The following is a 20,830-nucleotide window of genomic DNA, read 5'->3' on the forward strand; positions in this document are numbered from 1 at the left end:
CAGATGTTTTTTAAACCAAATCCCGATCCGTGCACACGGTGTAGTTCAATCGAAGCAACTGTAGTTCAGTTGCTTCGATTTGCATAATGACTTGCTAGTCACAATGTTTTGGCTCATCAGCAGTTACCCAAACAGTGAGAATTTTTAGAATGAAAGAATAGTCTTTAATAAGAAATATATACGTGTAGCCATATTATAAACTTTTAACCACTGAGTGTTCCAAATGTGAACTTATGAAAATGTGTGCAATTTCTTATGGGTTAAGTCATTCTCCCTCCCCTTTTAATAAAAAAAAAACTATTACCTGATCACATATCATATCCCATTTCTTCTCATCATCATACTGTTTTAAAAGTTTCACTTTATCAGGAGGCAGATCCATAGATGCCTAAAAATAATTAAGATTAACAGAAATTATAGGGAGTTATATCTACCAAATACAACAAAATAATTATAACCATTTTATCATCATTTATTATGAAATGAATCTAATGTAAATTTTAAAATGATATGAATAATCTGAAAGTTAATAAAAGCAAAAGATAAATCATTGCATTTCTAATAATTATAGCAATAACTAGATCCAAAGAGTTAAGTAAAAATGATCAGATTTTCAAACATTTAGCCCAAATGATTCATTCCATAGCTTCTGAAAGCAAAACTTTGAATAAATAACAGATCATCATTCTCATTCATTGTATGCACTGGTAATGCATGTATATGCATTAACTGCCTTCTGTACCATTATTCTGACAATGTATTGCATTCTGAATCCCCTTCAAAAATATAAAACTTAATGAAATTAAAATAATCGGAGCACCTGCACCTGCAGATAAATTTTCAAAAAAATAATTGAAGGCAGCAATAGCCCAAAAAAAATTATAAACACTGATGAAATAGCTATATCCTGAAAGAAAATGCCTTGTAAAACTAATATCTTGTTGGGGGGGGGAGATAGGAAAATAAATTTTAAATTAAAAATTTTCATATTTTTACCATTCTGAAACTTTGAATACAGTATACCACAAACTCTTACAGTATACCACAAAAGGTATCTTCTGGTGTTTTTGCAATAAAAAAAAAAGTACCATTTTTTTTGGAATATTAGATAGAGGATCTCTATAAAGAAACAAAGGAATAGAGTCCAAGAAATAACCTTCAATTAAAAATTCTACAGGTCTTTCATAATGTTCCAGACCACAAACACACATTGCCCACTACCATTTCTCCTACAAATATAATTTTTGTTCGTACTGCTTGCAGAATTTTTTTTTTTTTTTTTTTATGTGAACCCCAAACACGAGAGGTATTAGAAGCTATAGTACTTAGTACCGTGCTTGGGTTGGAGGTTGAGAAGATGAAAGAAGATATTTGTTGACATTGGACTTGAACTTCTGTAGATTGTAATTTTCAGGAAATACGTATGAAGGAAGGTTGTTCCAGAAAACGGCAGTTGAATGAATAAATGAGGAAAATGAAAAGTTGGTTCTGTGGGTTTGAAGTTGGACAGTAAATGGATGTTGGCTGGTGGCGGCACGTGTTCAGACAGTTTTGAAAGAGAGAGCGGGAATTGTAGAAGCCAATTCAGAAGAACAGTGCCCATGGAAGTATCTGTAGAAGAGGCATGCAGCAGAAACAGTGCGTCTATGAGAAAGCGAGTGGAGAGACTCTGTTAGAGATGAATCATTAATTAACCTAACTGCCCTCTTCTGAATAGAATCAAGAAGCCTGAGAGAGGTTTTGGGGGCACCACCCCAGATGTGGGAACAATATTCCATGGAAGGGCGGATTTGCGATTTATACAGAGTGAGCAGCTGTTTGGAAGAAAAGTAAAGCCGAGAGCGAAAGAGAAAAACAAGTTTTTTAGATGCAGAGGAAGCAATATTTGTAATGTGCTTGTGCCAAGAGAGATTAGAAGTCAAGGTAATCCCCAAAAGAGATATATCATTTTGCCTAGAAATCGGAGTGTCACTAAACATAAGCATAGGAGCAGAAGAATCCTTTTTGCGAGATATAAGAAGAGTTGAAATCAACTAAGTTGTCTTTGCCCCACTGGAGAATTACCTGAAGATCGGCATATAAGGAATTGGTAGCAGATTTTCGAGAACTTGAAGCTGATTGAGCAGGACAAGGTTTCTCAAAATGGAATGTTGAATGCAATGTGCTATCATCGGCAAAACTATGGATAGGATTTCCAGTCAATGGAAGAAGGTCATTGATATACAAGAGGAAAAGAGTGGAGGAAAGAACTGAACCTTGGGGGACACCGGCATTAGTGGAGAAGTTAGAAGACAGAGAGCCATCTACCATCACCCTCAGTGAGCGATCAGAGAGAAAACTGGATAATCAATTACTAAAAACAGTTGGCAAACCATAAGATGGAAGCTTGTGGAAACCATAAGATGGAAGCCCTTTATGCCAAACACGATCAAAAGCCTTTGAGGTGTCAAGAGCAACTACTTGTGTTTCACCGAACCTTTCCATTGAAATAGTCCATAAATGGGTAACATAAGGCAGAATATCACCAGAGGATCGACACTGATGGAATCCATACTGGAAATCGTTGATCACACGGAAGGTTTCTAGGTAGTTTAAGAGTTGGCGGTTAATTGATTTCTCCATTATTTTAGAAAGAGTAGAAGTAATTGCAATAGGATGATAACTGGATGGGAGGGATTTGTCACCCTTTTTAGGAACTGGCTGGATATGAACAAATTTCCAAGCAGAAGGAAAAACACCTTTGGAATAAGAAAGTGAAAACAGGCGACAAAGAATAGGAGTAAGTTCAGGAGCACAGGTTTTGAGAACAAGTGGAGAAATACCATCGGGACCTGGAGCTTTCTTAGCATCAAGATTCATCAAAATCCTTCTAATATCCTTTTGACGGAAGACCACAGGAGGCATTGAATGGAGCGTGTTGGGAATGGTGGGAGGTGTTTTACCAAGATCATTAATACATGAGCTGGAAGAAAAAGGGGATGCTAGCAGGTCAGCTTTATCCTTGGCTGAAGTGACAACAGAACCATCTGGTTTGGACAGAGGTGGGAGCAAAGATGGGCAAAAGTTGCGGCCAATAGCTTTGGCAAGAGACCAGAATGCTCGGCTACTATTAGGGCAAGAAGCAAGTTTTCTACTCTTAGCCTGTTCAAACTCTAGTTTGGACTGATTAATAACTGCTTTACAATTGTTGCGAGCTTTGGTGTAGGCAGAAAATGAAACTGAAGAATTAGAAACAAGCCAATTACGATATGCAACGTTCTTCTCTTGCACAGCCTTAGCACATTTATTGGAAAACCAAGGTTTAGATAAAGGACGAGATTTTAAAGTGGAGTGTGGGATAAAGGATTCCATTCCTGCAAAAATAATTTCACTGACACGATCTGAGCAAACGTTGACATCAGAAGTTTTGAAACAGTAATCCGTCCAAGGAAAAGAAATCTCGCAGGTCATCCCATTTTGCATTCTTGTAATGCCAAACAACACGAGGTTGGGAATAGCCATGAGATAAAGGTTCCATCGGAGAAGAGACAATCACCAAGTTGTGATCTGAAGTGCCTAAAGGACCTCTCACTTCGACCGTGTACTTAAAAGGGTTGTTTGTGAGAAAAAGATCAAGCGTATTGGCTGTATGATTAGGATTGTCCGGTATTCTTGTAGGTAAATGAACAATCTGTTCTAGGTTACTAGTAATTGCAAAAGCCTCAGCATCTCGACCTGCTGGGTCAGTGTGACTAGAAAACGGAAGCCAGCTGGAATTGTGAACATTAAAATCACCAAGGAAAATTACCCACTGTTAGGAAAGTTGGACTGGAGAAAGTCAAGTTGCAAAGAGAGAAAGTCAAAGAGCTCCAAGTGATTAGTGGAGTTGGGAGAACAGTAGAGACAACAGATGAATTTGACACAATGAGGTAGAGAGATTTTAAGCCAGGGAAGATCAAAGAGATGAGATTCCAAATTGCCAAGTCTCTGACAGGGAATATCAGAACGGACACATGCACAAGTACCACCTTTGAGGCGAAAGGAATCATACAGCGAATAATTTGGGCATCTGAGATGAGCAGTAGTTAAATCAACCGATAACTGAGATTCTGTCAGAAAAAGTAAATGCGGTTTGGCAGACTGCAAGTGGAAATGGACATCATTGAGATTAGAACTGAGACCACGTATATTTGTGAAATGAATTAGGAAGTCCTTGGGAGGTTTAGATCTTTTCGCAGATAAGCTTGCTCTATTAGTTTGACAATTCATGGTGTATTCAATAGTAAGAAAAAGTGGGTGGGACATGCTGTATGAAGTAATGAAATTTTTGGATATGGCATACATGTGGTAAGAATATACCCAGATCCTTGACATAACGTGGCCTCGACAATGCTCCCCGTATACACACTACTCGGACTCCCTCCAGTCACTATCTGGCAGAGTAGAGGTAGCAAGATTATACACTAGCTGATCCAGAAGCCTCCTAGAGAGTTACCAATAGATTCGGTCCAGTGTACTAACTAGCGGCCGGCCTGCGAACACTGTTTTAGAGCTGTACCCTCGAAATGTAAGGAATATTAAATCTCGCCACGACATTCATCATAACCTCAAAAGTCATCAATCATACTGCATGATGGAAGAGATAGGAATGTAAGCAAATGAATGTATGCAAAAGAATGTATGCAAAGCTCACTGTAACTATGACATAATAGATCCACATGAGATGCCTTTGCATGTTGGATTATTTAAAAAAGCTACGTTAACCTCTCCAAAAAGGCTACCATATTTCCCCATGTATAATACGCACCCTTTTTCGAAAATTTTGGGGTCTGAAAACTGGGTGCGTCTTATACAGTGGTTGTAGATTTTTTTACTTGCATTTCCCCGCTTTTTGTCTTTGCGCTCATTGTTTTGCACTTGTTACCGGTATATTAGGTTATGTTTTGACACGTTCTGCCCAGAAATGGTTCAGAAAAGATTTTTGTACAGTGCTGAATTCAAGTTAAAAGTGATCCAGTTTGCAAAAGTGAATGGAAATCATGCTGCTGAACGTAAGTTTGGTCCTCCTTCAACTGAGAAAACAATCCGAGACTGGCTATGGGAAGAAGAAATCCTACTGAAAATGCCACAGCAGAAGAAGGCCATGAGAGGCAAGTCAGCAAAATGGCCTGAATTAGAGAGGGAATTGAAGATATGGATTGAAGAGCAAAGGGCAATTGGAATTCCTGTGTCCACAAAGATGGTTCAGCATGAGGCAAGAAGAATTGCTGATGAAAAAAAGTTACTGATTTCAAAGGAGGACACAATTGGTGCTTCAGGTTCATGAAACGGAATGAACTAAGCATGCGTACACGCACCAGACTTGCCCAAAAGATGCCTGAAAGCTATGAGCAGAAGGTCCTTGAATTTCATCGTTTTGTCATTCAATGTCGATGACAATCAATGACACATCAGTTTGAGTTGGGACAGATTGCAAATATGGACAAAGTCCCCCTTCAATTTGATGTCCCAAGTAACAGAACTGTTTATAAGAAGGGGGTGAAAACTGTAACTGTGAAGACAAGTGGACAAGAAAAGAGCCATTATACAGTTGTTCTAGCTTGCTGTGCCGATGGAACCAAGCTGCCTCCTATGCTGATTTTCAAAAGCAAAACAATGCCAAAAGAAGACATTCCTCAAGGAGTGATTGTCCACGTTCATGACAAGGGTTGGATGGATCAGGATGGGATGAAGATCTGGTTTGAGAAAGTTTGGAGCAGGAGACCAGGTGGGCTCTTACGCAAACTTGCCCTATTGGTGCTTGATCAGTTCAGGGCACACATAACAAAAAACACAAAGAAGATTGCTGCAGAGCAAAAAACAAAACTTGCCGTCATACCTGGAGGCTTGACATCTCAGCTCCAACCACTTGATGTCAGCATTAATAAACCCATCAAAGCTGCCATGAGAGACAAATGGAACCAATGGATAAAGGCTTCTGGGGACAATTTGACACCAGCAGGAAGAGTGAAGAAACCAACTATAGGAGAAGTTTGTACCTGGGTGAAAAGATCCTGGGATAATATCAAGATTGAGATTGTTGTCAAGTCATTTAAGAAGTGTGGCATTTCAAATGCCATAGTTGGAACTGAGGACGAGGCAATATATGAAGACAGTGATTCGTCATCAGACACAAATGAGGACAAGCTAATGGATGGGAGTTTTGACAGTGATGAGGAGTTGTATGAATTTTATGATGAATAAAACTTGAGTTCAATAACTTGATGTAATACATTTTTTTTTCAAATTTCGGACCCCAAAATTAAGGTGCGTCTCATACATGGGGAAATACAGTAACTTAACCTGGCACTGGTCTCGCCTAATAACTGAGTTATCTTCAAGCAATAGCATTTTTAATTGGTAGTTACACGGAACAGACATATTTCTGACAGCTCTGTCAGATTACGTAAATTCAAGAGGATTAACAGAGGTTTTTGTTAAGAGTTTAGTATACAAATTTTTGTCTTTCCTTAATTGGTTTAAATATTATATATACAGCTGGACCTCTATATAACAAAATCAATCGTTCCCTTGATAAAATTCGTTATACAGAAATTTCATTATAAAGAAACATGACTTTTTCAACAATGAAAAATACTGTAAAATTCAGAAATATAGTAAAAGATGGCGAAGAAGTGGTAATGAATAATTTTTCTAACATTTTAAAACAATTTATTAATACATACATATTAAAAAAAATGACTACTTAAATGATGCACACAATATATTAGTACACGTTTAAGAATTATATTGTAAAATATTTGGTTATTTTTTGTTGTACACTGGATTCTTCTGTTCACCGTTCATAAAAAATGTTCACATTTCTTTAAACTTTAAACATGCAAATATATTTTCTGTCGTTTCATTTTCTTCCCGCTGAAAGCCTTGATGCAAAGGTTCAAGTTCTGCCAACATTTGTTTGGAAGGTTTAATATTGTCCTCATTTTCATCCAACTCATCGTCGATATTGTCACTAGCTCTTTAAATACACTCCAAAATGTTGGCGTCACTCGGATATTCAGCTACTATGACATCTTTATCAACTCCTAAAAATTCATCAAGAACAATATCTCCACTGATCAAATTTCGAAGACACTGAACTACTAGAAGACACTGAGGAACCTTGGAACACTTCCCAAGATTGCTCAATGTCTTCTGGTAGTTCATCCCTCTCATCTCTGTTAATTAGCATTTTAGAAAAACAATTCTTAATCATTGTTTCCATCACATTTTGACTCCACACTTTTGCCAGCTCTGATATGCACATTCACAAATCTGTAATCTATAGGTTGGTTGGTTGGTTTCTATTCTCAGTATAATTTTTTTCAGATGTGCCTTTGGTAGTGCATTTTCAAATTCTTGATAATGCCTTGGTCCATTGGCTGCAGTTAAGACGAATTATTTAGAAGGAAGAAAACAAGCTTCACACTTGTAAGTTTCAAAATTACCGATTGAAGGTGGACAGGGCAGTTGTCAACAATCGACACGATTTTTCTGTTTTCTTTCGTCGTCTTTCTATCGAAATTTAAAATCAACTGCTCAAAAAGTTTGCTTGTCATTCAAGGTTTTTTGTTGTTGTAGTTCAACTCTAAAGACTTTATTCCTTTGAAACATTGGGGTTATTTACTTTTGCCTAGAAGGCCTCCGTAGCCGAGTGGTCAGGAGCGGGAGTGCAGTAACACACGCTCTTTGAGTAGACCGGGGTTCAAGCCCCTGACTGCTGAATACGGTCGATCTGCCAACCCGCACTGGACCAGCGTGGCAGATTATGGTCCGTTTCCCTCAACATGAATTGTTGAGGAGGCTTCCATCCTGCAGTGGGTTGATAATGGCTGCACTTTACTTTTTTTTTTACTTTTGCCTATTACCAAAAGCTTCAGATATTCATTACCAGCCATATTTGCAATCTAGAGTGTAATTCTCTCCTTACTATTTTTACCACCTAAACATTTATCTTCTTTAAAAGTCAGTGTCTTGTTCGGCAAACATTTAAAAAAATAGACGTTTCTTCAACGTTGAATGTCTTTGGACTGGTAGTCCTCCATAATTATTTTCAAAACTGTTTCTTTCCAATGGGTATAGTCTTCAATTTCAACTCCACTTTCATCAGAAATAACTTTTTCGAGTAAGCCATGACGCTCTTTAAATGTCCAACCAACCAAAACTGGCTTGGAATGTTTTGTGCCCCAGAAAAGATGCGCACTCCATAGCCTTTTATTTTATTAATAGCCGTGATATCAGCATGTTATGGTCTCGAATCAATTTCATCCGCTTAAAATATGCTTCATCTACACCTTCCCAAAGGCATAATTTTGCACACTTCCGACTGGGTCCCATTTCCTTAAACAGTTTGAAAATTGAAACAGGGTTTTTCAGAATGGTTAACACACTACTGGGAGGGACATCAAATTTTAAAGCATTTTTTTTTTTTTTTTTTTTTTTTTAACACCACGATCTACACTATTAAGCACTTCCACTTTTTCACACTACACTCAAGGATTTCCTCTTAGACACTGTAAGGTTATTTGCACAGCAGTAAAAACAAAGCTGAAATTAGGGACCACTTGTAGCTATCAAGTAAACAGACAGGTGAAATTTAGTGAAAGTGTGGATGACTCATTTCTTCAAAACAGATGAATTTCTGAGATAAAGGAAAATTACTCTCTCCTAATTCTCTAATAGGATGCTTACGGTAGAAAATAGGATGACCAGAGCCAATGCCCACATTGGGAATATGCCTTAATCTTTGCCAATGGCTGTGGACAGCTGACCAGTAGGCTTCTCGGCACAGTAGTGTATAAATTTGTATAGGTTTTACTTCTTTTTAGCCATTGCTGACCCACTGCTGAACAAAGGCCTCTCCCAAACTTCCATCTTTTTCTATTCCACACCGTGGTTGGCCACTTTCCTCCTGCAGGATTTCACAGGTTATTAAATTGTAAAATGTTTTAGCTCTTAATTCGTGGAATTAAAGCCTTTTGCTATTAAAAGCTAAAGCGATTAATGCTTAAAGGCCAGAGGTGCAAACAATGCATACCCAGGTCTCCCGAAATCAGTTCATTACATGGAAATTTTCTTCGTTATATGGACACTATTTTCAATGTAATGACCAAGGGGAAATCAAAAAAGTTCGCTACATAGAAAATTTCACTATATGGAAGTCCATTAAAGAGAGGTCCGACTATTTAATTTAAGTAATTTTGTGAAGTTATTTTTTGTAATATTTCATAAATGTAATTGTTACTTTTTATAAAGCTTAATGAAAACTTTATAAGCTTTATAAAATTTATAAGCAATTTTATAAGCTTAAGATTACAATCTTTTGGCAATCTTATAAGCTCTGGCTAAATATAAATGTAAGCTAAGAAATGTGACTATGACTATTAAACATAACCTAACCTAGGTTAGGTTGCCAAAAATTTCAGGTTACTTATCAAATTTTTTTCTGTTGAGAAATCATGCTGGTCTTGTTTCAAAAATTACAGGAATGTGCGGGCAGAAATGTCACATGCTGCATTCTACTGTTGGATGCCAAAACAAATGCAGTGCAATGCAACGTTTCCAGCCCTTGTTTAGACTACTGTGAACAAAAATACACTGGTTCCATGAATGCATTGGTTCAGGGTGGCCAATGTCCCGATATGGCTGGGATTGTCCCAATTTAAAACTTCAAGTCCAGCTTCCCAATAATACCATCATCTGTCCCGATAAGAGAGGAAAAACTGTTAATTTATTGATTTTACTTATTTTTAATTAATTCTTATTAGAATCTATCGGATGTGTTAAAAAAAATAATTTTAATAACAAGAGAAAAATGAGAATTGAGAAATCTTTTTTCTCTTTGTTGTTTTAAATTACATGTATAATATACGTACATGTATAAGTATAGTGCAAAAGCATCAATAATACATAGCCAAATTCTGAATGAACAGAATATTAGCTATTATTATTATTATTATTATTTGGTTTTTAGGAGCATTAGCAACTAAGGCCATATTGCTCCGGGATATGCGGTGGTCATTCCCTGAATGACCTTTCCGCATCCTCCGTATTTGGTGGTGACGGGCTCGAACCCCGGTCTAATCAAGAAGCGTGTGCTACGCACTGCTGCTCCTTCCCACCTGGCTACGTAGGCGCCCAGAATATTAGCAAAGCTGCATTGTTTTAAGTTATATCTCATATTGTGAATATGAGATATAACTTGGCTATGTATTATTGATGCTTTCGCACTATACTTATACATAGTCTAGACTTTTCCATAGCTTGAGGCTTACGCCCTAAATGCTTTATGTATAATATATTAATTTGAAGTAATGAAGAAAAGAAAATGAGTGTTGATAAAAAAAAAATGGGTGCAATTTTTCTAAAAATTTCCGGAGGCAAATAATTTGTCTCAAATTGTAAACTCCATATTAAGCATTCCTCATTCAAATGCTTCATCAGAAAGAGTTTTCACCTTAAATGAAAACTGCTTGGCAGAAAGGGAGAAACCATCTTTTATTAGAAAATTTAGAAGCTGAACTTATGGTGAAAGAAAACTATAACATGTCCTGTTCAGAATTTAAAAAAACTTTTTAAAATCTTCAGAAGGAGAAGAAATTTTAAAACTACCGAAATATAAAGAAAAATATATAAAGTAAAAGTATAGTTTATATAGGACAAATACATATTAACAACAATCATATAACAAATAAATACTATGATTGATTGATTAATAAAAAAAAATGTATTTTAATTGTAATTTTATTTTTATTTTACTTTTTGAAGGAAAAAATGCTATACTACACATTTCGTTTCAAGTTGTCCCACTTACCAATTTTCAAAATATGGCCACCCGGCACTGATTACATTTTGAATGCTCATTTAGCATTGCTTTAACATTTTGATGACTTTATAATTTATAGGGAAAAAGGAATATTAAAAGTTTTCCATTCATTGTGAGCAGAATTATCAGCTTTTACAACTACTACTACAATACTAATAATTGCATGCAATCGTTTCATGCAGTTTAAGCTTGAGAAGATAGGGGATAATTGCTGCCAGTGGACTTGAATTTCTGTATGTAATTTTCTAGAAATATAGGAAGATTGTTCCTGGGAACAGAAGTAGAAGGAATAAAATTAAACAGGAAAATTTGTTCTAAGAGTTTGAAGTTGGACACTGAATGGATACTGACTGGTTGAAGTATGTGTTCACATTGGTTTGAAACAGTGTTGGAATTACAGATGCAAAGCTAGAACAGTGCTCATGCCTATATTGATCAAAAAGGCATGCAGCAAAAACAGTTTATTAGACAGAGTGCAGGGTGCTGTAACAGACTGACCATTAAGTAACCTGACTACTCTGTTTTGAACGGACACAAGGAGCAGGGAGAGAGGTTCTGGAGTCACCATCCCAAATCAGAAGAATATTCCATGAAGGCTAGATTGAGATTTGTAGAGTCATTAATGGTTCAGAAGAAAAGTAACACCAGGACAGAAAACAGAAACCCAGTTTTTTTGATACAAAGAAGTAATATTTCCTTTGCAGCTCTTATGACAAGATGCTAGAAGTGAAAGCAATCCCCAATAGATATATGTGATCTTGTTTGAAATCAGGGTCAACAAAGATTATCTGAGATTTCCTTGTAAAAAATAAGACTAAGTTTTAGAAAAATTTAAACTAAGTTTTCTTCACCTCATTGAAGATCAGCATTTAAGGAATTGGTGGTGGATATTTGAGAAGGTGAAGATTTCTTTCTTCAGAGTATGGTTTCTTAAAAGTTTCCCATATATTTTTAAGTCTCTTCCCCCCCTCCCCCCGCTGTGTGTGTGTGCGCGTGTGCTCACAAGTCTTACATAACAATACACAAGAAGTGTACACGGACTGTCTAAAACTAACCATACGTATTAAAGCTACATTTAATCTATAAATTAATATTTTCCATACAAATTGTATGAAAAAAAAATAATAATAATTGCCGGATTTAGATTTGTCCGATTTTAATAAAATTTGGGATTGCTGAACAAATACTTTTAAAATGCCCATATATAAAATTAAACGAAAATCGGTCCACTGCGACTCCCTCTGTTACATGAGGAAACGACGGACATGGTGATTATATTCATATGCTTGTTATTTGGTTTTTAGGAGCATTAGCAACTAAGGCCATATTGCTCCGGGTATATGCGGTGGTCATTCCCTGACCTTTCCGCATCCTCCGTATTTGGTGGGCACGGGCTCGAACCCCGGTCTAATCAAGAAGCATGTCCTACGCACTGCTGCTCCTGCCCACGGAGCCTGTATATATTCATACGCGCCTAACAATACATTTATTTATATACTGCATATACGTATATAAAATTAAACAACTGGCGAAAACCGATTTCTGTTCATCCGCTATATTGTCTATTCATTTCCGAAATCAGCGCACGGCAACAAAAATAATATCCAGTTCTTCAGCTACAATATACGGCTTATTAATAGCTTCTGATATATGTATGAAAATAAATACTGTATAAATAAAAATAATAACTGCCAAAATGATAATTGGTCCGACTTTAATGAAATGTGGGCGAGCTTAACAAGTCGTTCTAAAGAGCCAAATATAAAACTTTCATGAAAATCCACTAATAAAATTTGAGTTATTACATGAGGACGGACAAGGAAATAATGTAGTCTCAACGAGTCTCTCGAATAACGATAAATATACAATTTCATGAAAAGCTATCCACCGGCAGTCGAGTGGACATGCGGACACAGAAAAAGTAAGTGGCAAAATAAATTTTTCTAAATGAGCCAAATACAAAATTTTATGAAAATCCGTCCATTAGGAGTCGAGTTATTACATGCAGCATTGTGAAGATAATAAGCGCTTTACATATACTGTATTCGCAACCAGCGTTAAATGCTATTACACTTAACTGTATGCGCAGACGAGCTTGAAATTTTGTTCTGTTGCGTAGCAGCAGCACATGATGCAAGAAAGCAAGCTTTGTAGCATCAGCCAAATATAAAATAAATAAAACATCCATTTTATCTCTAAAAGTTGGTCCAGTTCTTCCTTGAATTTATTTAAGCTATCAACTTCCACAACGACAGATGGAAGTTTGACTACCCCGTTGGCTAAAAGCAAATTTCCGCACATCTATTCTACAACTGTCTTTTCTAAATTTGAATTTATGGGCCCTCAGGTTCGCGTAATCTGAGCAAGAGGAAGAATCCCATCAAAATTGAGTGCTCAACCCATTCAGGGCCTTATACACCTCAATCAGATCACTTCGCGGTGCCTAAGTCTCCAGACGCTGCAATTTGCAAAACTTAATCCTTCCTTTGTAACAGGAAGTAGCAGTAGCAGTGGACATTCTAATTAAAAGTCTGAAGAGCTCTGGATGTTCAAACTGCCCGCTACTAATGTCTGATATGCTCGGCAGGCTGACGAATGTGATGGTTAAGACCATCCTGGCTCCCTCGCACTCTACTTTATTACTGGTCTCTTGTAAGTGGTGTACCGCGACAGAGACTAAGAGGCGATAAAGACCAATTTCTGTAAACGCTTAAAGAGACGGCAAAGACTAAGGAGACAAAAAGTTCAATGTATCAAAGAATGTGTTATATTTATACACATTCTTTGTATGTGTGTGTATTTTATATTAACAAATAATGAATTTTAAATTTAAAACTCCCCCCCCCCCAATATTTGTCAGATGTCTGGCGGAAGGTGTTTATGTTATTTGGTTTTTAGGAGCATTAGCAACTAAGGCCATATTGCTCCGGGATATGCGGTGGTCATTCCCTGACCTTTTCGCATCCTCCGTATTTGGTGGTGACGGGCTCGAACCCCGGTCTAATCAAGAAGCGTGTGCTACCACTGCTGCTCCTTCACACCTAGCTACGGAGGCGCCTCTGGCGGAAGGAAACGCCTCTCTGGAAAAACCAGAGAGGCGTTTCCTTCTCAATTTTAATTTTGTACAATGTTTTAGTCAGATAAATAAAATGTCAAAAGATGAAATTTTACAACACTGTTCAGATTTAGAATTACAGTTATCAGATGTCACCAAAGAGGAATGTCCAAAAGATATTGTTGCTGTTGATCTTACAAATGAAATACAAATTTTTCAAAATTTTATGTCCATGAATCAAGATTCCGCAAGAAATTTTGTTTTATATTCAAAAATAATTTAAATACTACTTCCTAATATATTTATTTCATGAAGAATAATGTTAACAATGCCCGTATCAGTAGCTAGTGGTGAGTGCTCTTTTTTCGAAATTAAAATTAATAAAAAAATTACCTCTGTTCATCAACGCATCAATAAAGATTAAATAATTTGAAAATAATATCTATAGAAAGTGATATTTGTGATTCTTGAGATATAAAAAATATTATGACTGATTTTGTTACAGCTAAAGCAAGACAAGTTAAATTTATATAATGTTTTGTTATTGTTTTATTATTATTATTATTTACATTTTTATTTTATTTTTTACATATTTACTTCATGTATAATAATATATATGTTATTTTGTGTTTAAAAAAATAAAATTATATTATTTTGGAAATATTTTTTTAATTCCCAAAAAAAATTGATATAAGAAAAATTATCATGGGGAAGGTTAGGAGAAGCAATAAGAGGTTTGCACCAGGGCGACTATATAGCTTGGCGCGGCCCTGATTATTAAAAATTTTTAATGTTAGTAAACGCCATTAGACTCAAGCAGTTACATCACTGTGTTCCGTAGGACCAAGACGCCTGGTGAAGTGGACGGTGCCGTTGAAATTGAGAGCCAGCAAAGCGAAAATTTAATATAAAAGTTATATTAATTATATGCCTTTAAAACTACACCACGCAGATGTGCAGTGGACAAGAATGGATTTTGGGGGGGGGGGGAGTTCAGCAACAGCATACAATAAATAATGCAATACTTCAGAAAACAAACAATTCATATTTTGTGCATTCAACAAGTATACACAAGTATAACTTTCGAAAATGTTTTAAAGAAAAGAAGAGCTTTCGAAAGGTTATCCTCATTTTATACACAGGCGGTCTGTGATTTTGGGTAGATCTGCAAACGCCAACTGTGTCATGTATGCTATTTTCGCCTTTCCGTAAGGGTGCTAGCTTGCTTTATTTATATTCTCCCCCCCTTGCGCCTCCATATTTCTTCCCAAGTTCACTGCCCAGGGAATTAAGTACATACCTCATACTATGAAGTAAGGGCTCATCACTTGAAAAAACTACAGCTCAATTTCATAAAACTTGAGTTTTCCCACGTTAAAAATCAAATACAGTGTATATTTGAAACATGTACAAAACCTTGCGTTTCAGCAGTCTTACATCAAAAAAAGTGATGAAATAAACTTGAGCCATAATATTACTGAATATAATATGTTATACAGTCAGCGTTTTTAAATAAAGATTTTTGTTAGGACTACTAAAGTAAATTTCAATGAAATTTAGCTTGAATATGTTAGCTATTAAAAACTGTATGCACTCCATATACATTGTTACAAAGAAAAGTTACCATATTCTTTAAAACGGCACCGGCATTTCGGTTCCCGAGCCATTACCCTTCCAAGTTCGTGGTGCAATATGGGCTGACATAACAGAATAAAAAACTGACTCGAAAAGAGAACAAAAGGTTTCTTCGACATCTTCTATTGGAATGAGCCGCAGCCTGGAAAATAAGATGCAGGATATTTCAGAGACTGCTGGGAATCATTGGGGTACAAGTAAACACATGGGTTGTGTTAGGGTAGCTAAGAAAAAGAACAGGTGCATGTATACTTGTGTGTACACCAATGCTAGGAGTTTAGTAAATAAATTTGATGAATTTGAGGTATTGCTCAAAACATCAAAGGCAGATATTGTGGGGATTTCAGAGACGTGGTGTCACACAGATATAAGAAATGCAGAACTGGAATTTGGGGAGTACAATGTGTACAGAAAGGATAGACAGGATAGGAAGGGAGGAGGGGTTATGCTATTAATTAAGAAACACATAAAATCCAAGGAAGTGAAGCCAGTCGACATCGCTGGACAGTGCAGTGTCGAGTCAGTTTGGTGTGACATAAGCATTGGGAGATCAAAATTGAGAGTAGGAGTGTGCTATAGGCCTAATGACTCTGATGAGTATAATAAGAAACTGTTCGGAGAAATAGAGTGGGCCAGTAAATCAGAGAGTCTTATAATGGGGGATTTTAATTTCCCAGATATTGACTGGAATTTGGGGGCTGGTCACTCACACAGTAGCAAGGCTTTTGTGGATTTATTGGATGATTGTTTTCTACATCAGCATGTTCGGGAGGCAACTAGAGGGAGTAATACTCTTGATTTGATTATCAGTAGTGATTCTTCATGCATTAAGAATCTGCAGATAAATGAACCACTTGGTGGCAGTGATCACAGTGTGCTGAAGTGGGAGTTACTCAAAGAGGTAACTACCATTAGGGGTAAAGGGAAGGGGTATTGCTTTCGTAAAGGCGACTACAATGGACTGAGACAGTATTTAAATTCTATACAGTGGGATCAACTGATGATATTGCCAACAGCAAATTCAAAATGGGAAGCATTCAAAGAACTTATCGTGGAAGCTACTAGGCTTTACATACCAACTAAGAAATATTGTTCAAGGTTTAGGCCTAAATGGTTGTCAGATGAACTAATGAGGCATATGGCAGAGAAGAAAAATGCATGGGATACATACAAATTAACACGTGACACGGATGCCTATGATAGATACAAGTTGATCTGTAACCAAGTTACAAAGGAGGTTAGGCAGGCGAAGGCAGATTACGAGAGATCCTTGGCAAGGGATGCGAAGAAAAACAGCAAAGAGTTCTTTACTTATGTAAACTCTAGAAGGAAGGGGATGAATCAGATTGGTCCACTTGAGATCGATGGGTCAACTGTTGATGACCCTGCTCGGGTAGCTAACAAACTAAATGAATATTTTGCATCGACATTCACACATGAGGAGTTATTCAGCGAGGGGAATGCCAGAGGTGTATTCAACTCTAGCAGTAAGCTAGAGAATCTTGTAATAACTGAGAGCAAAGTGGAGGAGAAATTGTTGAAGATAAACACAAGAAAGGCACCTGGGGTGGATGGGATCTATCCAGTTATATTAAAGGAGGCAGCAAAGGAGGTAAGCAAACCCTTAGCCATAATTATGAGAGCTTCCTTGGACTCAGGGGAGGTACCCATTGACTGGAGATGTGCAAATGTGACCCCAATTCACAAAGGGGGATCAAAGGCTGACACAAGTAATTATAGACCTGTGAGTTTAACTTCTGTTCCCGGAAAATTAATGGAGGCACTGGTGAAAGAAGCACTGCAGGATCATCTAGACAAGACTTCAGTTATAGCTAGGACACAGCATGGTTTTGTTAAGGGGAAGTCTTGCCTGACCAATTTGATTGGATACTATGATGCAGTCACAAAAGAACTGGATGCAGGGAATAACTTTGATATTATATACTTGGATCTTAGAAAGGCTTTTGATACTGTTGCACATGGAAGACTGCTGCACAAATTGGAGCAGTGTGGCATTGGAGGCAAGTTGCTGCTATGGATAAAGGGGTGGTTGAGGGGGAGAAGACAGAGAGTGGTAATCAATGGACACTGCTCATCGTGGACTAATGTTATTAGTGGAGTCCCTCAGGGTTCAGTATTGGGGCCCTTATTGTTTTCTGTATTATAAATGATATTGATGATGGTATATCAGGCTTAATGTCCAAGTTTGCAGACGATACGAAGGTTGGCAGGGTTGTCAAGGACACTACTGACACTATGCTGCTGCAACAGGATTTGGAAAGGTTGAGCAGATGGGCTTCGAGGTGGCAAATGAAGTTTAACATTGACAAATGTAAAGTACTACATATGGGAAACAGCAACCCCAGAGCAACGTATCAACTCTGTGGTACTACACTGACAGTGGTAGAGAATGAAAGGGACCTGGGGGTGGTGGTGCAGGCAGATATGAAGTTCTCTGAGCAGTGCAGACGAGCTGCAAGAGTAGCTCATGGTGTATTGTCAATGATATATAGGAATTTTTCTAGCAGGGATAAGGAGGTGATTATTCCCTTGTATAAGGCAATGGTCAGGCCACACCTAGAGTACTGTATACAGGCCTGGAGGCCTCATTTCAGGAAGGATGTAGAGCTGCTGGAACGAGTACAGAGAAGGGCAACTAGATTGGTGAATGGGACAAAGGGGTTCTCTTACGAAGAAAGGCTTAAGTTTTGCAAATTACAGTGTCTGGAAACTAGGCACCAGCGGGGTGATCTGATAGAGGTGTACAAAGCCTTGAATGGTTTGAGCATGCTCAATGCTGATGGGATTCTTCCTCTAGCTCAGAAAAATCACCTGAGAGGGCATAAATTCAAATTGAGGAAAGACAGATGTAGGATAGATGTGCGGAAATTTGCCTTTAGCCAGCGGGTGGTTGGTGGGTGGAACAGACTTCCATCCCTTGTCGTGGAAGTTGATAGCCTAAATAAGTTTAAGGCTCAGCTGGACAGGTATTTCGAACGAACAGAGGGGTGAAGTGGAAGTGGTTATTTTTATTTATTTATGTTACTTTTTTTTTTTTTTTTTTTTTTGGCTGATGCTGCATAAGCTTGCTTTCTTGCATCAAATGCCTCTACTAATGCTAATGCTAATGCTAATCTTACAAATCTGCTACTCGCATTACGATTTTTATAAAGGGATAGGGGGGGGAGATGGGAAACGTTTCCGAAAATAATTTCCGAAAAAATAGTTTAAAAAATAGTTTCCGAAAATAATTTTCAATAATTTCGTGCGGCGATTTCTTTTTCAGCAAAACCAAAATTGGTGATGGTTTTACGAACCTTACTAGTCATATCCAATCTATATTTTTGCGCTTCTAATTTATTATGACAAATCACATTCCCACAGTTTTTCATATATTCCATTGTTATTTTTATTTGGTTTTTAGGGGCATTAGCAACAAAGGCCATATTGCTCCTGGGATATGCGGTGGTCACTTCCTGACCTTTCCGCATCCTCCGTATTTGGTGGTCATGGGCTCGAACCCCGGTCTAATCAAGAAGCATGTGCTACGCACTGCTGCTCCAGCCCACATGGCTACGGAGGCGCCCATATATTCCATACTTCAAAATCTACTCATCTACATTAGGGCGCATAATTTTTATTATCTGAACAAACGTACGGTAATTATTTTAATTTACTTGCCAGTGGGATACAGCTCTGAATCAAATAAGTAAATCCTGGGACACCGAGCAAGCCAAAAACTAATATAAGTTAAACATTTAACTGCAAAGTATTTATTACAGTGCCGAACAATTTATTTTATTTTATTAGTGTAGAGCTTCCATGAAAACAACTCTACGTGTGTTCCTTTTTGGAGCTAAGATGGAAAAGTTTCAAACTCTAAAGAAGCCAACAAAGAGTTAGCCATGAGAAAAATATTGGCTCTGCAGGGGGGGGGGGGGATAAAGTAACTTTGATGTTCCCTTTTGTATTTGCTGATGCCCGTGGCAAAACTTAAGACTAACAAGGAAGTTTGTTAGTTTGTTATCTGGTTTTTAGGAGCATTAGCAACTAAGGCCATATTGCTCCGGAGGATATGCGGTGGTCATTCCCTGACCTTTCCGCATCCTCCGTATTTGCTGGTCACGGGCTCGAACCCCGGTCTAATCAAGAAACGTGTGCTACGCACTGCTGCTCCTGCCCACCTGGCTACGGAGGGGCCGGAATTGGTAGTGGATAATCGAGAAGTTGGAGCTGTTTCTGCACAGCAAGGTTTCTCAAGCAGAAAAATGCAACGTACTAACATAAGCAAAGCTATGGATGAAACTTCCAGTTAGTGGAAGAAGATAATTAATAAACAAGAGGAAAAGCTTGAAATGTGCAAATGCTTTCCCATGGTGTCCACTGAAATAGTTCTCTCTCACCTTGGTCAGATGTAATGGTTCCATATTCCAGTTTTTGAGCAGCGTTTCAGCAATATTTTTCTCTCCATAAAATGTATCCCCAGCAGAGAGCCATGGTGACCGATGGGGGGGGGGGGGAATTGCACTGAGGACGGTGGTTCTCTGTGTGCATTCCCACACCAGCTGCAGTTGGCGTCAGCATATCCCATGCCATCTCACAATGGGAGGGCATAATGTCAGCCGGGCAGGTTTCGATGAAGGTGTCCCTCCCCCACTGCAGTCCGAGTGGGTGGAGGCCAGATAGAACAACACACACAACAATCACTTATTCCTTTTAAGCATACAGGTACACATTTTTTATACATATTTATTTACGGCCCTGTCTGAGTTAGCACTGTTTCCTTGCACATACAAAGTCGATTTAGTGTTCCATTAATGCGAGCATTTTTGGTATGTATTGTGCTATGGAGTATCTTGGGGTTCATAGAAACCGATATTCGGGTGACAGTGAAGTCAAGTAGACCAAATTTCGGTGAAGTCCGGACGGTCTATGACAGCCAAATCCTCTGCTTGCACCTTCACGATGGTGGAACTGTTAGTAATCCTGGGTATAACCTCCATGCACAAGCACACTGTATTTGAACACCCAGGTGTGAACCAACATAGCCAGGGGTCGAGGTGTGGCGCTCAAACCACATGGAGGAATGCCATCCCTCTGTGTTAATAGGCAATAGTAGGTGATAGATGCCTCTCATCAACCGGTGCAATACCACCGTTTTGCTTATTGGAGGCTTGAAGTGGTGGAACCCATGTTTAGTCTCCAGAGATAAGTTTCGGTCAACCCTTCCCCACCTCTTCCATCATGCAGTATGACTGATGACCTTTGAGGTTATGATGAACATCATGGCGAGATCC

At 38.0% G+C, this 20,830-nt stretch overlaps 1 protein-coding gene across 1 annotated transcript in view; it reads right to left on the minus strand.

Moving 5' to 3' along the window:
* The window catches only part of Frl (formin-like protein), a 708,708-nt gene that overhangs the window by 589,654 nt on the left and 98,224 nt on the right, over positions 1–20,830 (minus strand). The window contains exon 2 of the mRNA XM_090382384.1: positions 305–388. Within this exon, the coding sequence (XP_090238510.1) occupies positions 305–388 (84 nt within the window). The remainder of the gene's footprint in view (positions 1–304; positions 389–20,830) is intronic.

The sequence above is a fragment of the Mastigoproctus giganteus genome, chromosome 1 (genome assembly GCF_048544385.1).
Source record: "Mastigoproctus giganteus isolate SK-2022 chromosome 1, ASM4854438v1, whole genome shotgun sequence".
Classification (NCBI taxonomy): domain Eukaryota; kingdom Metazoa; phylum Arthropoda; class Arachnida; order Uropygi; family Thelyphonidae; genus Mastigoproctus; species Mastigoproctus giganteus.